The following is a 19,229-nucleotide window of genomic DNA, read 5'->3' on the forward strand; positions in this document are numbered from 1 at the left end:
ATTTAGTGCTTTTCTCATTCACCCCCTGTCTTATTAGTTATGGTGCTGAGGAGCCCCCAGTGCCCCACTTCGCAGGGGCACCCACCTGCGGTCAGATCAGTGTGTCCAGGTGGTGGTCTTACAAACAGTGGGCACAGTACCCCGAGCCGCATTGCTTTCTAACCCGCCGTCTCCCTGCCTTAAACGAGCCGAGCGTCCAGTAGGACTCGCAGCGGGGTCCCAGTCGCCCCCTGCTGTTCGTTCCCCAGTACACCAGTCGCCAGGTGTGTAAAAGGACGTGCACATCGACGCTCATCATGAGCCATTAGCGTCATCCTATCAGCTCAACGGCTAGCAAATGACTTCTCGATGACTGCCTTTCGATTGCGGCGATCTTCGGCTTTCACGATTCAGTGAACGTGCGCAGTGAGAGATAAACGCGTGACTGACGTGTCTCATCTGCTGGGGGGCGGGTGGGGGGCCACCAGGCGACATAAATACTCAGCGGCGGAACGCCAAACTATTTCACTCGCAGCACTTTGATTCCTCGGCACAGAATGGAAGCTTTCGTCGGCGCCAAATCTCACTAAGAAATCCAGCGGGCCGGCCGGGCAGCAACTTCAGTGACTTCGCTCTCTTCGTATCGACTTCGTGTGTCAGCGGGACTCGACTTCATTCAAAGGTGAGACTTCGCACCAAAAGCCGAGCCGAGCCGAGCCGAGTGTGGCGCTCCGGAAAGGCGCTGTAAAGAACTCGCGACCCTCAAATCAAGAACCGCATCCCGACCCCAAATTGTGCGCGAATCAGGAGAGCAGGCGATCTAAACGTTCAGACCCGTCTACATCTCATCCTAGCAGACTTTGACGTTAGTGATTTTAAAAGAGCTTCTCCGTGCTGCAGATTCTCTTTTGATTTAAAACGTGTTTTATTGTCGACCGTGCCGACATGTTACATGTTTTATAATTGTATCCCGTGATGCGCCATTAAAATCATTAGAAATGAATGCACTCGTGTCGCGTATTGAACACATAAATCGAACGTGGCAGGCTAAATGAACGTGTCAAGGGGGTCACTTTCTGCGTGCGCACTTTAGGGGTCCCTTTAACACGGCCGCGAGTCGGGACGCCGGGCTCAAGGTGGGCAGGTGGGCGATGCGGAGCGGAGGTGTGGGGGGCGACTAGGAGCGGACATGAGGAGCTTCGGGTTTTAGTTTGTCGTTAAATGCTCGGCTCCCCTAGGATTGTGAGCAGCTTTCTTGGAGTGGCTGACGTATGGCGTTACGGTGGCCCCCAGCTTCGACTTCTGGCCCGTCGCCTGCTGTGCGCCCTTCTACAATTCGTTCATGTCGGGTTGATTTTCGGGTTGTCTTAGTTGGCTGCGAGTCTGGAGACTGAGGGGCGTCGGGCGCTTGTGCTGCGTCAGGTGCTGCTGCTGCGGTGGGCTCACCCGCCCGGGGCCCCGACAGGTCAATAAACGAATGGCTTGAGGTGATCTTGACGACACTTCGTAGAAACGAGTCAGTAATTTAGCGGCCAAACGACAGGAATCTGCCGTTTCACCTCCAAGGGAGTGGAGGGTGGAGGTCGGTGGGCGGTGGGCGTTGTGGGTCCGCCAACAGTTCAAACTCCGTCGGCACTGACATTCCACTCAATTCAATCATATTACGATTATTTTGGATCTTAATAAGACGACTCGCCGACATTTTTAATTTGCAACACACCCGAGATGCTCAGATCGAACACCTTACAGATGTTATCGCCATCATAAACTTTTTTTCTTTCTTTTTTATTTGTTACAATCATTAGACGGCCATTTTTACACACTGAAATACACGAGGGTGGCTCACTGGTAGCGCTGGCGTCTCTCAAGTAAGGAGATTGGGGTTTGGGTGCTCCCCGCTTGTGGGGCGAGACATGCAGGTTAAGAGGATCGGGGGTGATAAATTGACATCAATGTTAAGGTGTGTCCCCCCAGGGATGGACTGGCGCTCCGACCACGTGCTGTTGCTGCCTTGTGCCCAATTCTTACTGGGAGAAATTCCAACGTCCCCGCGACCCTGCCCGGGATAAAATTGGATGAAATTTATTAAACGTTTAACCAAAGAAGAAAAATGTGCTTGTGATGTCGGTGATGCTGCAGGCTCGCCAGTATTGGTGACGCCGTAAATCATCATCCATGGCCACAAATAAACCGGCAGCCTTCAGTAATATTAGACTTGAGCAGAACTTACTGTACATGTGACAACCGCCAACCAGCCGGAGATGTGACTGTCCAGTGACGCCCAATTCTGATACCTGAACAAGTGTAACACAACTTCATCGGAGCGCCAGCAGCCATTTTACAGACGCGTACTGCGTAACAAAGACCTTTCACGTGTTCAATTTATCGAAAACGGGTCGCCGTACCATCAACGCTGCCCACCGCAAGGCAGAAGTTCGGCACGCGCAGCCTCCTCCAAGTTTGCTCTCCTTCTTTAAGTTTGTGTTTCCCGCAGTGCAAAGTTCAGGCGGGACAAAGGGGGCGTTCCTTATGCAAATGTCGTGACTTGACGGCGATCCGCCGATTTATTCATCAAAGAGCCTTGCGCAGTGAAACGATGTTGACAGCTAAAACTGCTCCCAGGTAGGTTTATGTGCAAGTTCCTGTTCACAGTCACTGTGTTAACTTCTTCTTATATTTAGTGTTTAACTGTGAACATATACGGCAACTGGAAGGTAAACGTGTAACCCGCGCGCCTGCCTTCTCACTGTACACAAAGGGCGCTAACCCTGAGCCTAACGGTCTTCTTCTTCTCCCTCTTCCTCCTCCCCTCATCTTTGCGTTTGTCTTTCAGATGCAGAAGTGTGTCGGCGCCCTGTGCATCTCCTTCGTGCTCTGCGCGACCCTGACGGAGACCTTCGGCTTGGTCCTCTCGGTACTTCCTTTAGCTTTCATTCTTTCTTGTTTGTGAGTCGGCCATCGGTAAGTTGACCCGAACGCTAAGCGGCACGTGAACGTTTCTTCTGTGCCTAAAATATGCAGGTGAGAAAGGGTTTGTGGCAAATTTGTGGACTGTGTCCTCAGCCAATGAGATCCCGAGCTGGCCGTGAAGCGCCGCCCCGTCCGAAGCTCCGCCTCAGCCGCCAGTTGTCTGGACGGCGCAGTTTGTCCAAAAATGAGCGCAATGAGCCAAAGTGGTGAGGACGAGAGGCCGCTGGGTGGAGGCGCAATTCCTGCTTTGTTAGGGTGTCTTTGTGTTTTGGGTTTTTTTATTTTCCTCTGCTATTCTTTCCAGATTGATTTGGATTTTCGTTATGTTTGGTCATTTGAGGCTGATGACGGCAGATATTCAATGATAGACACTGAGGCCAGAAATGAGGTTCTTTTACTAAGAACGTTTTCTGTAACCACTTGTCCACTGTGGCGCCCCCTGCTGCCTGGGAATACTACTAATCATTATTACGTTTATTTCAATACATAACATTTTTGACATAATTTGTTATCTACGTTCTGCAAGTGTTTGCTGCTTGATTGTACTCTGTTGCTTTCTTGAAATGAAATAAATGTTAAAAGCACAAGAATCGGCAGGCTTGGCAAGATAGCATATCGTCCCTAGGCGGCGCTATTGATTCAATTATTACAAAGAATCGAACCCGATGATGCCGAACATTGGCTCTCATAAAATGTCCTCTCAGAACCCTGTTGTCCTCGTACACCAGTAGTGTTTCATTTGTCCATCCTAGAGACCACCTAAATGCTTTTAGGCCTGAGTTTTACTACCATACAAGTCAAAGACCCCTCGTGGAAACACCCACGAGCCTGGAGTGGGTGAGACGAACACAGCAGATGCACAATACAATACAATTTATTTTTGTGTAGCCCCAAATCACACAAAGAGTTCTGCAATGGGCTTTAACAGGCCTGGCCTTCTGACAGCCTTGACACTCTAAGAAGACAAGAAAAAAAAAAAAACCTTTTAGGGAAAGAAATGGAAGAAATCTCGGGAAAGGCAATTCAGAGAGAGACCCCCTTACTAGGCAGGCTGGGTGTGCAGTGGGTGCAAAGAATGGGGTCAATCCAAGAGAATACACCGAGCAGGACACAAGTCACCCTCAACACAAAGCGACAGAATATTACAAGTGCAGAGCAAAATGCAGCAGCAGATGATATCACATCAGAGGATTCTGATTTGCTCAGAGAGTCCGGAGACCTCGGCCATCATAAATGACAATTCCACAGCTGATGACAGGACCCCTCTACCTGATGCTTCCCGTGCTCCTCTAACAGAGATGACTTTACTTTAGGCAGGTAGAACAACTTGGCAGGTGGGCAGTGGCACCAAGTGGCACATTTGAGTACCGAGAAGAGAAACAGAACAGGTGAGGATCAGTAACCAATTAGAACTCTCATATTCCTTCTGTTTTAGTGCCAATGACAGTCTGTACAGCAGCTCTAGTCAGGGTGGGCTAAACTGAGGTGGTGAGTCTTCAGCCTGAGACCGAAGGGGCATCTCTTATATGAGCAGGCAGACCAGTCCACAGTTTAGGGGTCCTGTAACTCAAAGCTCGACCCCCCACTGTTATTTTATTAATCCTTGGAATCTTGAGATCTTAATGTGCGCTCAGGTTAGTAAGTCATGATAAGTTCAGACAAGTCGGCCATTTAATGCTTTATATGTTAAAAGGAGGATTTTGAAATCTGCCCTAAACTTAACTGGGCGCCAGTGTAAGGACTCGAGGACTGGGGTTATGAGTTTGTATTTTTTAGTTCTTGTAATAACACACCTCTAGCACACACAGTAAGTCCCACCGTGTCCAGGCTGTCACTTCAACCTACCGACTCGACCCCACAGCTGGGACTTGTCACTGCTCAGCAATGAAACCCGTCATCTAAAATGTCACCATTAGTGTTAATGTCCTTCCAGGCACCACCTGCTGTTTTTGACAAAGCTGTTTAACAAGTAAGGGGGTAAAGAACACAAGAGGGTCTCATCCACAAGTTTTGGTCCGTCATTTGGTGTTTTCTGTTATTAATGACATCCTTGCTTTTATTCTTATTAGATTCCTTTGAATATTCGTGAAGCGTTTTGATTGGAGGAAGGCACTATATATAAAAGAAGTATCATTATGTGATGGCAGGTTGTGTGAACGGGCTAACCCTGGCTAACCAACTGCATTAGTGGTTACTGCAGGCCAACGTCATTCTTTCATTCATCCATCCACCCATCATGGCCTCTGTAAACATCAAGCACATGGTGGTCACCAGCCTGGGATGGGGCAAGAGCTCTGTGGGGCGCACGCCCGGCCAATGGGGGGCCATTTAAATTAGATTAGATGAGATTCAACTTTACTGTCAAGTTGGTGCAAAGAACTGCAGTTTAGTATCTAAGCAGAATGGAGGAGGAAGGCGCAATAAGGCAGCACACAAATGAGAATATCTACAGAATCGACGTGATATTTGAATTTACAGGAATATACAAGGAAGAGTAAAGAGATATGAAGAGTGCTGAGCAAGTACAGATACAGGAGATGGACAGCTAGAGATAAATGGAATCTTTTGACGTACAGAATCAATGAATGTTGACAGGTGAAAATACACATCAAGTACAGTGAGAAGTTATGGACATTTAGAGAGGTCAGCTATTGAGCGGTAGAGTAAAGTAAGGGCTGAGAGTTCACAATGGCGGTGGTGTTATGACAGAAACTGTTGCTGAGCCTGCTGGTGTGGGACACAAGGCTCCTGTGGTTGGGATGTGAGGCATCCTTGATGATGCTGCACCAAAGCAATTAAAAATGTCCTACTTTGAAAGAACAATTCATAAAAGGAGGTGGGCTGCATTTAAAACTCATTTGAACCTGAGGGACGTCCGTGCCCCCTGACGCTGAAGATGGCGTCTCCCAGTTCTACTTGTTCATCCCATTTGGTTTGGAGGTCGTGAGCGTTTCAGTCCACCTGTCAGAGGTCCGGGTAGTTTGACGTTGTTTCGTAATTTGACTGACGCCTTCATCCCAGGCGACTTACAGCATTTCAGGTACAATTGGCTCCATTTCCATTCGTTTCTTTTTCTAAGTGGAGCGCGCAGGTGAAGTGACCTGCTCAGGGTCCCACAATGCCAGTAGTGGGTTACTTACGACCCCACAGCCTCCCAGATTATACAATACAATACAATACAATACACGCCTTAAATCGCTTCGGCCTTAATTCAACTCTCTTCGTACGCTGTGGGTTTTCTTCTTTCGCCGACTCTCTGTTGTAAGTTTAAAATAAAAAAGACTGACGTCTGTCTACTGTTAATCTTTTTGATTTATTTTTAAAATGATTATAAAGTGTTTTTGTTTTGTTTTCCTGTTTAGACAAAAGAAAAGCGGGGCTGGACTCTCAACAGCGCAGGGTACCTTCTGGGACCGCGTGAGTACCTGCATGCTTCAGATGTACCGAATGTGCTCAAATGGCACGCAGAGCTTTGATTGAATTCAAAAGGCACCACTGGGATTTCACGATGTTATACGCGACCATCGTTAATCAGGTGAAACCCGAGACTCCGACTCTGTAGGGCGTATCTGCGCAGAAGGTAGACGCGAATGGCAAAGCGCAGCACAAGGGGGCTCGTCGCTAATGCGCACAAGACACCGACTCACGGGTCCAAAGCACTCGGCCATCTTAACGAACACAGATTATAACCGAGCATCGGGCGCAAGGAAGGAACGGGGGATCAACAGACGCACGAGGGCCAGTTTAGCATCGCCAGTCCACCTAACCCGCACGGCTTTAGACTGGGCCGACTCCACGCAGGGCGCACTCCGGTCGGGAGGAGCAGCCCTTCCACTGCGCCACCGTGCCACCCGTCCGCTAAAGGTGCGTATATATCAAGTATAAATATATAAGTGCCAGTCCCGTGAAAGCGGGGATTCATCGTTCGACGTGATCGTTTATCTGCGTGTCTTTGGTGGACTGCACTGCATAAAGTGATAGCCGCGGGGTTTAACACGCGCATCCAAAGGCTCAGTCCGGGCTCCCAGAAGGATCTTTACTTTGCCGTTTAAACTTTGATCTTCTCAAAATGCTTCAGAAAGCAAAGGAGGTCCAGATCTGCGACCTAAAGGTGTCTGCGCTCGCTCGCTCGCTAAGTAAAACCACATCGTTACACGAACAGGGCGCAGACCACCAGCTACTCCGTTATAAAAACGTCGTTATCCAGCAAACCCAACCGTGAATGTCTCATAGCAGTGACTTTTTATGGTCTGCGCGTTCACATCTGAGCAAAGATTAGAGAGCCGTTTGCCTTTTGTGAGAAGTCTGCAAAAAAAAAACGTGTGCTGTGCAGGGGTCTTTAAAGTTTGGATACATCCAGGGTCTTTTACCTCCTTTATGGGTGTCTATAAACGAGGAGCCCGAGGGTGCGCTTTTGAGCTCGTTAGAGCACGCGCATATATCTAAGAGGGTGAGTCGGGTCTCCCCTTGAGGAAAGAAAAAATGTGGGTCTTGTTTGGGCATCCTAAAGCCCACGCCACCCGACCACACTGTCCCGTGCCAGTTGATTCGGACGGGACTAAAACTACAAGGGTCCTCGAGTAGTAATTCTTTAATTCCAACACTGACCCCGTCTTTAGGACTGGGCACAGGTGGGCTCAGTCTGTTTAGTCAGCATACCTGTGCGTGGGGTCCCCTGGGCAATGTGTCTGGTGACCGCGCCATTGCTACTAGGTCGTCTGACATTTCTCAGTTCTTGAACCCCCGATCTCCACACATTAGGACTTAAATCAGAAAGATCGCGACATGTCGTGCGGTCGGGACGCACCCATTTGGCACAAGAGGCGGCCTTTACACTATCATACAGCTGGCAGACAAAATCAAATTCCTGTACATTACGTACAGTGTGAGAATGGCGACAAGTCAGGCGAAATGACCCCTTTAAAGTGACTCTGATTCTGAAAGGAGGGGACGCACACGCCGCCTAAAACATAACGCCGCAGGGCAGCTTCTGGGTGCACACAATTATGTGGAAAGATCACATCATCACGAAATGCTCAAATATGGGGGGCGTATTTTAAGTTCATATATGACGATAGGTGATCCGCTGTGGCCTCCCCTAACGGGAGCAGCCGAAAGAAGAAGACGACATGATTTCTGTCAATGACACTGAGCAGTCGTGCGAGTGTCTGCGTTATATACAGTATTAAAGTAATGGATGCTGTCTTTAGAATTACTCGGTATGTCTTCAGTTCCCATTAGTCCCAGTCCTCGTCAGTGCCGCTCAGTTCGCTCTGCTCAGCAGGAGCCCCGCCTTCGCGCGCACTCTCTCTCGTTATGACGCGCACAAGAGCGCCCGCTCGCTCCCGATGAGACTCGCGCACGAGCGTTAAGTCAGACGCGCGCCTCGAAGAGCGGCCCTCGCAACCGGAGCTCTTCGATCGTTGAGGACTTTCATTCCAACCGGCCTCTGAGTCAGCGGACAAGTCGAGGCGGCGGTCCTGAGTGGATTTCTTTTAGTTGCACTTCATTCTCATGTCCAGTTTTACCGAGGATGAAGATCTCAGCTTTCTGGCGCTGCCTTAAACTCAATCCTAAGGGTATAAAAATCAGACAGTGCAGGTTATGAACATTCTGTTTATTGCGATTCAGTGGCCAAACATCATTTTCATTACTTCTGTCTACAGGCACTTTGTGATTGCATTTTTAAAAAGTGAAATCCTTATCTGCCTCCAGAAGAGACAGACATTTTGTGAGCTGGAGGATCACAAGGGTGCAGTCCTACAGAAGTTGAATACGTCATACAGGGCAGCATTGATCACTAATGCGATTACCGACCTCCACAAACTTAACATTGACTGTGGAGACCTAAAGCATATGGTGGGGACATCTACAGGTCTGCACCCACGCCTCTGGACGGGCTGGAAGGGCTCTTTAAGCCTTGTCCAAGAGTCACTTTTTGTCTTGCCCACTGTGCCCAGTGCCAAGACGTCTTATGACCCAAGTCCTGAGAGACAATAAGTTCCCGATTGAGCAAAGAACAAAAGAGCGGAGCGGACACGGGTTCACATGCAGCTTTCCTGTTATTCCTGGCCTGTGTGCTTAGTGGCAGAAAGCAGCTTAAATAACTAAAATGTTTCACATTAAACCACAGCTAAAGTTTGGCCCAGTAGATCAAAAAACCGAGCAGAGTATAAAATGTGCAAATCTTTGTAATAAAAAGTGAAGTCACCCGGTTAGCCATCTCATAGCTGGGCTCCCTGAGGATCGACCCTGAGAAGCTCCATGATGATGAGGCTTACAGGCAGGGACTGGTTGGAATGAAAACCTCGAATGTGACTGGAGCCGCTTGAGTGTGCAGAGCGCAGGACAGGCGGACATGTTGTCACTTTTATAATGACATCGAGGCTCCGGTGAGCAGGCCTTTCTCTTTACTTGGGCTGGCACTCACAATTAGGGCCGATTACCCTAACCCTAACCTAACCTAACCTAACCCTAAGTTCCATTTTCAGCCACTCAAGTCCGTCTGTCAAAGTGCAGAAGGTCGGTGCCTAAAAGACACGTCGGGTGTGCGTTCGGCGCCTCACGAGGGGCCCTTTAGTGCCAACTCAAGGGCTTCTTTAAGTGCAGAGAATAAGGACGGCAAGTCGCAGGTGAGGTGGGGTGGTTGGCTTGGCTCTGACCTGCCGCTGCTTTAGACCCCTCAGAGGGGCACGCAGACATCTCAGGGGTGTGTGTGTGTGTGTGTGTGTGTGTGTGATATGCGGGTTCTTGTTCTTACATGACTGAGCGGGCAGCTGCCTGGGGTAACGGCCATCATCATCCCTTTGTTTCAGGTCGTATTGATCAGCTTTTACTGATAAAGGATATGCCAAGTGAAAGGGGCAAAGAAGAGCCACAAGGGGAATGTAAGATAGTTTCTGCAGGTTATATTTATCACTTAAGGAATCTTTTTGTTTTCACAAGGTGTCTTTTTTGTGTTGGGTAAGCATTTTGTGTTGATTTTGGTAATGGGCTGACAAGCAAATTCAAAAACAACAACAAATGACGATCCCCCCGCATAGCCCCCCGAGTGTTAGGATCCAAACACGAAAGGAAGACGCTCGAGTGAAAAGTGCGTCACCACCAAACTCTGGCAGCAGGCCTACTTGCTTTAAACACACTTAGCGTGGACATCAGCCATGCCCGCCACACTTTGAGAAGACGCCTTAAGACCCCTGATGGGTGGGCCTGGCACTCCACCTTGAGCTGCTGCTTTTCACTGAACCCACCCGCCCTTGTCCCGCTGTACGTGATGGGCCTGCGACTACCTAACCTCCATTTTGTCGTTGTGCTTTGGTTCTCCATTTTGAGCACACGGCTGCCAAACATGCCCAGCAGACCCTCCTCGATGGCAGACCCTCTCGTTTGCACCTACTTGAGTGCTCAGACCCCAACGATGCCACACTTAAGAGGCCAAGTCAATTAGGGTTAGGCGTGAAATGAAGCAGGTCGTGTCTCTTAATTCGCCTCTTCAGGTTTCCTTAACATGTGTGCGGCCCTCTGCTGTGGGCTTCCAAAATGCGAGACCCCTCAGCTGACAAGGATTTCAAATGACCACAATGCCAGCGGCCAGAGGGAGGCACATTTGGAGAGGGGGACAGGTGAGGATCAGTGTGAAAAGATCTCATCCCCTCCCGAACGCCTCATCAAATCCAATTTGGAGACAGGAGGTCAGGGCACTGGTGTGCCAGTCCACTTCATGCCAGCCATTAGTGTGTAATGAAGGATGGAGAAAGCAGAAAGGGGAGCTCTGCAATCCGCCCCGTGATGAAGGAGCACATTTGACGTCGCCTGCTGATTTTCATTTTTTTTAAATGATTCCTTCTGATGGTGCCCTCAGGCAGGGCCTTCAAATGCTGCCCTGGGTACCCAATGGCACCCCTGTGATTTTGAAATGAATGCCTCAGCCTGACTTTCTAGTCAATCTCATTGTTTGATTTGCTGGCCTTTCTCTGATTTTGCTTTCAGAAAATGGTGCCAGTATGATATTCACCTTCCATCCATGTTTACTGAAACCAGTTCATCCTCAGCAGGGTGGTGGTGAAGCGACACTGGGCAGAGGGCAGGACCAGTCCCAGGACTGGGCGCCAGGGTGAACACACACAGCCCCTTAACAGTTCCAGGGCCCCCCTGACCTGGGAGCTGAAATTTAAATGGATTGGCTGGTTGTGATGCCACCTGCTTGAAGACCATGAAATGAAAAGTGAAAATGAACGTCAGACCCGCACCCCAACCTTGGTCTGAGCAAACAGTGTAGGCCTCAAGGTCCACCGACCCAAGAGTGGGGCACAGGCCTGAAAGTTAAAAATGTCCACTAAGGGAGAGGGGGAAAGCCTCCAAAACCCCTGACCCACAGCAACAACACAAAGGCCTTTTAATACTTAAAGATTTACGAAAAGTGATACGAAAGAGCAGGCAGGCAGAGACGCGTGAGAAGGAAACCAAAGCCAAATCCAAGGCCCAATCGAGAAGATGAGTAAAGCAGGAAATGCGAAGAAAACAGCAAAGGTCAAAAGTCAAAGGGCAGCAGAGAAACGCAATGCTGGAGCAGCCATCACGTGGGCTGCCGACTCTCAGGCGCATTTAGCAATTCAGACACTCGTCTCAGTCCACACCACCCTGGCATTTTTAAACCCCAGAAACGGAGACTTTTGAAAATGTTTTGTACAGCGTAGTGAATGGTGACGTCACACGCACTTTCGGCCATTTTAGTGTGGATGGAGGTCGTTTAATTGAACGAGAATGCAGTCATTAGGGTTAGAGCCCTGAAGCGGGGGCTACAGGTGTAGAGTCGGGTGGCTCTGCCCCCCTAAGTTCAAGGATTACATCTGAAGGGCTGGCTGGACACATAAACACACAATGATCAACGAAGAGACATAAAACCTAATATTGACAAAAGAATTCATGGAAACTAACGACGGGCAAGCCACCTGAGCCAGGCCTGGGACCCTAGCAGTTTCTGCCATCTCAGGCTCACACCTCCGCCTTCTTCCGCTTGGCTGACCCCATGCAGTCGTCTCCTCACCAGAGCTGCGCCATCCCTCCGTCACGTCTCTGGCCGTCATCGGGTTTCCACACACCAGTGCCACGGCCATTGGGCAGCTGGCAGCACTTCCGTCCTGGCCCGACGTTTGAATCTTCTCAAAGGTTCTCACATCTCCACTGGAGACAATTTGCTGTTTGTCTCTCATGTGAGAAAACACAGCGAGTTTTAAGTGCATCTTGTTAGCCTGCTCTGGGCAGGCTGTCCTTCAGAAATGTCTCGTCTCTGTCTGTTAGGTAGATGTTTGTCAAGTCTGCTGTATGTCGTGTCTTCCTTCAAAACATCTCTTCAAATACCCGTCTCTCACTTAACTAGGAATGGACTATCAAGTGGCTTCGCTGCCACAGGACTGGCGCCCGTTACCTTTTCTCACAGTTTGATTTAGGCTGGCAGTTGGCACCACTTGCTCCTGCCATGCATTGGCCCATAGGGCCCCTGGGTCTGCTCAGCTGTGCATTCCAGATGTTGGCATACTGAACACGACTGGCCAGCGCTGCACATTTGGGTTCTCACTGGAGACCCTTGACCCCCAGACTTCAGCCATCTTGCTCACGTCTGTTTCTTTGTCACGCAGTGTGCTGGCTGTGACAGTGACCGTACGGTAAGCTGCCGTGTGCGTTTTCGTGGTTCTGTATTTTACGGTTTGGATTCTCGTGTTGTTTCATGTTTTGTTTTAGCTGCACACGAATGTCTGATAGGTGAAAGTCTTCAATGGGACGTCTTGTGAGTGGCTCAGGGTGCTGCTCGGACCATCACAGATAACTCGTCGTTTTGTCCTTGTTGGTTGCTGAAGAGAGCAGCGACTGCGATGCACACAACGATGCGCTCTGATGAGGTCACCGTGATGGACGCCTTTCAGTTCTTCTAGCAGGAGTCGACTTGTCCGCTTTGAGATGAAAGCCATCATTAGCACTGGACGCCTTTTCTAATACGTCGTCTCCTCTTAGCTGCCTCTGGTCAGCCGTATTGTCATGGAGCGCTTTGGCGTTGGTGTAACAAATGGCCTGCCCTGCCCTGCCCTGCCCTGCCCCGCTCACTGTCCCCTTTGCTAAACTTATGTGAGACCCCCAGACGTCCCTGCTTAATGCTGCTGTCTGTGCTTTGCTGTTGTAATTGTCTCTTGGACAAAAAGATTAAAAACACCAAAAAACGACAAATGACACAATCAGGAGCAGAAATCCAGCAGGGACAGGACATGGCGTGGAGCACAAAGGCAGCGGCCCCCTGAACATCTAAAGCCACTACTGCTGTGTCTGTCCATCTGTGCTTCTATGTTATTTGGACGTCACTTTGGAGAGCAAAGGGTCCCTGGCGTGATATCTAAGGTAACAACCTGTGTCTTTTATTTATTCCTGACAGACGCCGTTGACAATCACAGGTCGTTTAGTGATAAACATGGCTTCGCTGGCAAACGTGAATTGCAGGCTGAGGATGACATAAAATCAGGTAAGAGTTTCAAACTACAAAACAGGTCTCCTCTTGTACTGTAGATATGAACTGGGGAGGAGAGACTGGGAGCTTGACGTACTGGGCTCTAACCAGAGCTGCAAACACAGCGATAGACAAACTACACCGTAAAGCACCAGGCTACAACAAAGTCAGACATTATTGGCAAAGCAGGAACCCTAAGGGGCTTTACAGCGGGGCACTTAGAAGATTTCGCTTCTGTCTGTCAGAAAACTCCAGAAACTTTCATAAAACCGAGGCCTCTAAAAGCAGGTGAGAGCAAAAGAAAAGTCGAAAAGACAAGCGACTGGCATCGGCACAATTGGTATGGCTTCCGGGGGGTGCTGAGAGCCCCTCACTTTCTGGGCACTTGATTGTGTTGTACATTATAGATAGATAGATGTGAAAGGCACTATATAATAGATAGATAGAGTGAAAGGCACTATATAATAGATAGATAGATAGATAGATAGAGTGAAAGGCACTATATAATAGATAGATAGATAGATAGATAGATGAAAGGCACTATATAATTAGATAGATAGATAGACAGATAGATAGAGTGAAAGGTGCTATATAATAGATAGATAGATAGATAGATAGATAGATAGATAGATGAAAGGCACTATATAATAGATAGATAGAACACACCCCAGAATAACTAAAAAGGAAGAAAATCAAAAAGAAAGACCTGACATTCCCAGTCCCAGTGAGGTGCTCTTCAAGTGAGATGGACGTCTGCACTCGGTAATCCAGAGTGAGAAGGTCGTTACACGTCTTCAGAACTGTTTACACGTTTATTAAAAATCACCAACTGAAATCTCCCTTTTATAGGACTATTCAGACTCTTCATTAAGTTCTTTATAGAAGCCCCCTTGACACTCTTCTTGGTAAGCCTCCCCAAACTTTTTGCACCTTCTCTCGTTCTTCCCTGCAGATCCTCTTAAGGTCTGTTAGATTGGACGGTAGGTGCCTGTGAACTGCCATCTTCAGGTCAGAGCAGGTTTTTGTCCCAGGACCTCTCAGTATTCACCCCTCACTGTTCCCATAACATCATGCTGCCACCACCATGCTTCACCGTAGGGATGGTATTATGCAGCTGGTGTACTGCAGTTTGAAAGTTTATCGTCACACAAAGAACCATAGAGACATGGAATTAATGACCAAGTAGTCTGGTGGAGAGTAAGAACTTAAGAACCTTCAAAAACTCCACTTCATGTTGTTCTGAACAATCAAGTTGCATAGAATGGACAAAATGTTGGGCTGAAGGGCCTGTTCTTGTCTTCTAATATTCAGATGTTGTGCTTCTGCCCAAAGAGTACAGTTCTTGTCTCATCTCACCCTCCTGCTCACAGGGTCCTTTAAATGCCTAGCCTCTGTCTAGCAACTGTACCATAGACACCTGCTTGATGGAGGGCTGCTGAGATGGCCATCCTTCTAAAAGGTTATACCCATCTCAGGTGAGCACTTCTGAAGCCCTGTTAGCGAGATTGTTGGTGACCAAAGCCCCTCTTGTCTTGTTACTCAGTCTGGCTGGATGACCAACTCTAGGAGGAGTCCTGCTGATTCCAAACCTCTTCCAGCTCACAACTCCCACAAATTTCAGTTTTTCATTTTTTTTAATTAAATTTGCAAACCTTTCTTGTCGCATGCTTTTGCTTTCTCATTAGAGCTCGTTGAGTGTAGACTGAGGGGGAAAATGTCAGATGTATCCATTTAAAATGAAATCTACCAAACAGTAAAGTGTGCAGAAAGTAACGGCGTTCTCAGACTGTATTTTGAACGAGCTGTGAAGGTAGCACAGAGCATTATGGGATCCTTGAGCGACACTCCAATGTAGCATGAGACTCGAATGATGTAATAAGTCTTAGGCCATATCAGGAGCTGAGAGTCAGGGTCTCGCTTCTGTGAATCCCCCAAGCAGCTTGAATCAGGGAGTCCAGAGGGGCTTCAACGTTCGTGTCTGATGTTATCTCCACACATTTAGCTGCGTGTCAAGTCTCCGACCATCACTTGTGTCTGTTGTCCTCATAGGTCCTCTAAGGATAGCAGATGAAAACGTAATACACACTGTGATTGACTTCTTGTCCTACCTCAGGCTGAAAGGTAAGTCACCTGGACTTGAACTTTCAATGGCACTCTCATGTTGATTTTGTGGCCTCCTAGCCTTTCATTTGGTCAACTTAGATGCTGGTATCGTTGGTAACACAAGCAGGCACAGCACGTCACCTTCTCAAAGTCACTCATTCCAAGTGTGGTTCATAGGGGGCCTGAAACACCATTGGTTGTGTGCCAGTCTGGCACAGGGCACACTCACACAGCCACACCAGGCCGATGTCCAACCAGCAAATGACTTAACACGTGCGTCTGTGGAATGTGGGACAGGCCCCTTTGTAATGTGTAAAGTCTCGACGGTGGGCAACTTTGGACCAGTTTGGGTGTGCTTGGACCACCTGCCCTCCCTGCATGGGTGTCACACGGACTATGATTGGCCCTGCCAGCTGTCACATCACTTTAGTACTGAGATGTTTTGAATTACACAACACACTTAATGGCGACTCTCTGCTCCACCCGACCAAAAGAAGGAAGGCTGGGTGGCACATTACCAGTGGCAGACAAAAGAGGCGCAGTGAGCCCCCAAGGGTCCCAAAACAGTTGGTGTAATGGTGATGGTCTTGCTCTGCCATTCTTGAGTTTATTGGCTCAGTTGGTTACAATAAGGACAGGCCATGGTGCCTAACAGGCTCGCCAATCCCTGTCCCCACCTATGGTCATGAGCTGGGAGTAATGGCTGAAAGAATGAGATGGTGAGTACAAGTGACAGAAATGAGGTTTCTTTGTGGGGTCACTGGGGTGACACTCCACGGGTGAGAAGCTCGGGGATTCAGGAGAGCCTCAGAGTAGAGTTGCTGTTCCTCTGGATTGAGCTCAGGCAGTTTGGGCATTGGCATGTTGTAAGGATCTCCCTGCGGATACTCTGGGCATTGCCATTGGTAGGAGACCCTGTGGCAGACCCGGGACACACAGGAGTGTGTAGATCTCTCGGCTGACTTGGGGATTCCCAGGAGGAGCTGGAATCTGTAGCAGGGTCAACAGAAGTGCCGGCTGACCTGCTTGGGATGCCATTGGCATGGTGACCCTCAACAGGGTTTCAAAAAGTGAGAGGAGGTCCGCCAGTCCTATTGACCTTATGTCTTATATTCATCTTGTATTTGATGAAGAAACAAAACTGTAACGTTTCATTTGATGTTTCAGAAATGGGGGCACTAGACAATCTCCAGTCGTCTCTGTCATCAGAGGAAGTCACTCAGGCCTGACTTGCTGGAATGGAGGACTCTGAGACCCGACCTGCTCCACTCTCATTTGTCAGGCTCATTCTTGGTTTATATGATTCACCCCGTGCTACTGGATGACCCACCTTTCACTTCACTCTCTCTCAGTTTATCAACGACTTTTTTGTTTGAAGATGATCTTAATGAATAAATTAATCTGAATGCACTTCATGGCCAGTCTTTTTAATGCTTTCAGCAGATTTTGTTGTGGGGTACACTGCAGACAAATTGTCTCTTAGTGGCATCAACACAGGGGCAAATGGCCTCCGAACGCCAGAGCCATTCCTAATGGAGTCACAAGAGGTTGGATCACTAGAACAATTTTGATAAGAAAAGGTCAAAGTGCGCCTCGCCAGTCCTATCAACGTCATACTAAAAAAACATCAAGTCTGGTTTTGAAAGTCACGAAAGTCTTACCGTCTACCACACTACTTGGTCGCTCAGGCACAGGAAGCAGATGGGTGGATTAGCAGATCATTTGGAATCCGTTATATCATCACAGAAGGACCTGGATAGCAGACTGGCGCGGGCAGATTTGTGGACGATGACATTGAATGTCAGTGAATGTAAAGAATTACACAAAGGAAGTGAGAATGTGAGGTCTGAATACACAATGGGGGTCTGAAAATCGAGAGTCCACCTTATGAGAAGATTTAGGAGTCACAGTGGACTCTAAGCTATCGACTGTCACAGAGTGTTCAGAAGGCATTAAGAAGGCTCACAGAATGTCAGGTTATATAGCGCCTTGACATCTGGAGTACAAGGAGGTCACAGGAGGTTCTGCTCAGCCTTCATAACACACTGGTGAGGCCTCATCTGAGTCTGTGGTGCAGTTTGGGTCTCCATAAAGACATAGCAGCACTCGAGAAGGTCCAGAGAAGAGCGACTAGGCTGATTCAGGGCTACAGGGGTTGAATTATGAGGACAAAATCCTGCTCTGCTACATACGACTCCAACTCACTTGCCTTTTTATGATTCTTCTAGCATTAAGTCAAGCTGTTGTTAATGTGTTACTCCTTCTACATTCAAACATTGGGTTGGACTTTATATTACTATGAATTTTTATTTCTACCCCATTGTTTGTTCCTCCCTGTTCAGATCTAAATCTGGCCTGTCCTAAACTCACTGCCCCCCAATCCTCGACTAGCCTACACATACGCCCCCCCAATACATTGGTGCCCCTCCAGTTCAGATGCAGTGCAGGTCCCATCTGTTCCTAAAGGAGTCCCAATGCCCCATAAACCCGTACCCTTCTACCCTGCACCAAGATGTGAGCCACAGGTTAAGCCTTCTAATCTCGGCACTCTTACCTGGACTGGCGCGTGGCACAGGCAGAACTTCGGAGAAGACTACCTTGTCAGTTGTGCTTCTCAGCCTGGCACCTAACTCTGAATTTGGATCGCAGAACTGACGGACTAACGTTGGGTATGTCATTTGTTCCATCGTGGACAATGACAACTGGACCCACCCCTGCTCTGGCCAAGAGCCTATCCACCCTTCCAGGGAGGTCTCCCACCTGAGCACCCAGAAGGCAACACACCGTGCGAGACCCTCTCTCTCTGGAGCACACCTGCGCTTCAATCCCCCTAATGACTGTGTCCCCAACTGTCACTACCTCTCTCTTTCTGACAACTGGTTGTGAGGTGGCCTGTTGGGGATCCCCACCCCTGCCTAACCATCGGGACCATTAGGGACACCGTCCAGCTCTGCAAGGACCTCGAAACGGTTGGACACTTCTAATTCTGGGGCCGATGCCTCTGGAGAGTGTGTACCCTTTACCTTACGCCTTGCGACCGTGACCCCCTTATCTCTACCCCTGTGTTCTGGAATCTTCTCCTTGGGGGTGCACAGTATCTCTGTAAGGGACCACTGGGCCAGGTCTCCACCAGTTCTCTACTACAACACAGGCCAGTTCAGCAACCTGAGCTCGAGGTGCTGGATCAGCTGGCATCTCCAGCAGATGTGACCCACTGGCTTCTCCAAGCTGTCACCTAAAACGTCCAACATCTCAGGGGACTTGCATTGCTCTGGCCTTATTATTAAAATTTGATTTAGGGTTACTAAAACTGCCTTCACTTTTGTCTTTCTTTCATTTTTTTAATTAAAGTTAAAAGATTGAATTAAGACAAAGTAAATAGATTATAGAGCTAGTGTGTGTTCGGTGTGTGTGCTTGGTGTGTGTGTGCGCCCTGCGGTGCGCTGGTGCCCTGCCTTGCGCCCTGTGTTGGCTGGGATTGGCTGCAGCAGACCCCCGTGACCCTGTAGTTAGGATATAGCGGGTTGGATACTGGAGGGATGGATGGATGGATGGAGCTGCAACGGGCATTTTACAGCTTCTGGCCCCCTAAGTCCCTCTCCGCTGCCTGCTGTTTGTCCTTCTGGGAGGTTCGCTTCACTTTTCTGTCTCTTCTCCTAACTTTGCGCTCCTCTGATTTCTC

At 48.7% G+C, this 19,229-nt stretch overlaps 1 protein-coding gene across 2 annotated transcripts; it reads left to right on the top strand.

Moving 5' to 3' along the window:
* Positions 1 to 494: 494 nt before the first annotated feature.
* Positions 495 to 16,951, top strand: gal (galanin/GMAP prepropeptide). 2 transcript variants are annotated; one of them, XM_039738073.1, is made up of 7 exons: positions 495 to 661; positions 2,813 to 2,893; positions 6,312 to 6,366; positions 9,765 to 9,836; positions 13,373 to 13,459; positions 15,494 to 15,565; positions 16,715 to 16,951. In XM_039738073.1, exons 2-7 carry the CDS (start codon positions 2,813 to 2,815, stop codon positions 16,774 to 16,776), a joined length of 429 nt encoding a protein of 142 aa, XP_039594007.1. In that variant the 5' UTR covers positions 495 to 661; the 3' UTR covers positions 16,777 to 16,951. The 2 variants fall into 2 exon arrangements, with proteins under 2 accessions (XP_039594007.1, XP_039594015.1); XM_039738081.1 differs by lacking the exon at positions 9,765 to 9,836 and having other exon boundaries at positions 496 to 661.
* The last annotated feature ends 2,278 nt before the right edge of the window (positions 16,952 to 19,229 follow it).

Source organism: Polypterus senegalus, chromosome 1 (genome assembly GCF_016835505.1).
Source record: "Polypterus senegalus isolate Bchr_013 chromosome 1, ASM1683550v1, whole genome shotgun sequence".
Taxonomy (NCBI): domain Eukaryota; kingdom Metazoa; phylum Chordata; class Cladistia; order Polypteriformes; family Polypteridae; genus Polypterus; species Polypterus senegalus.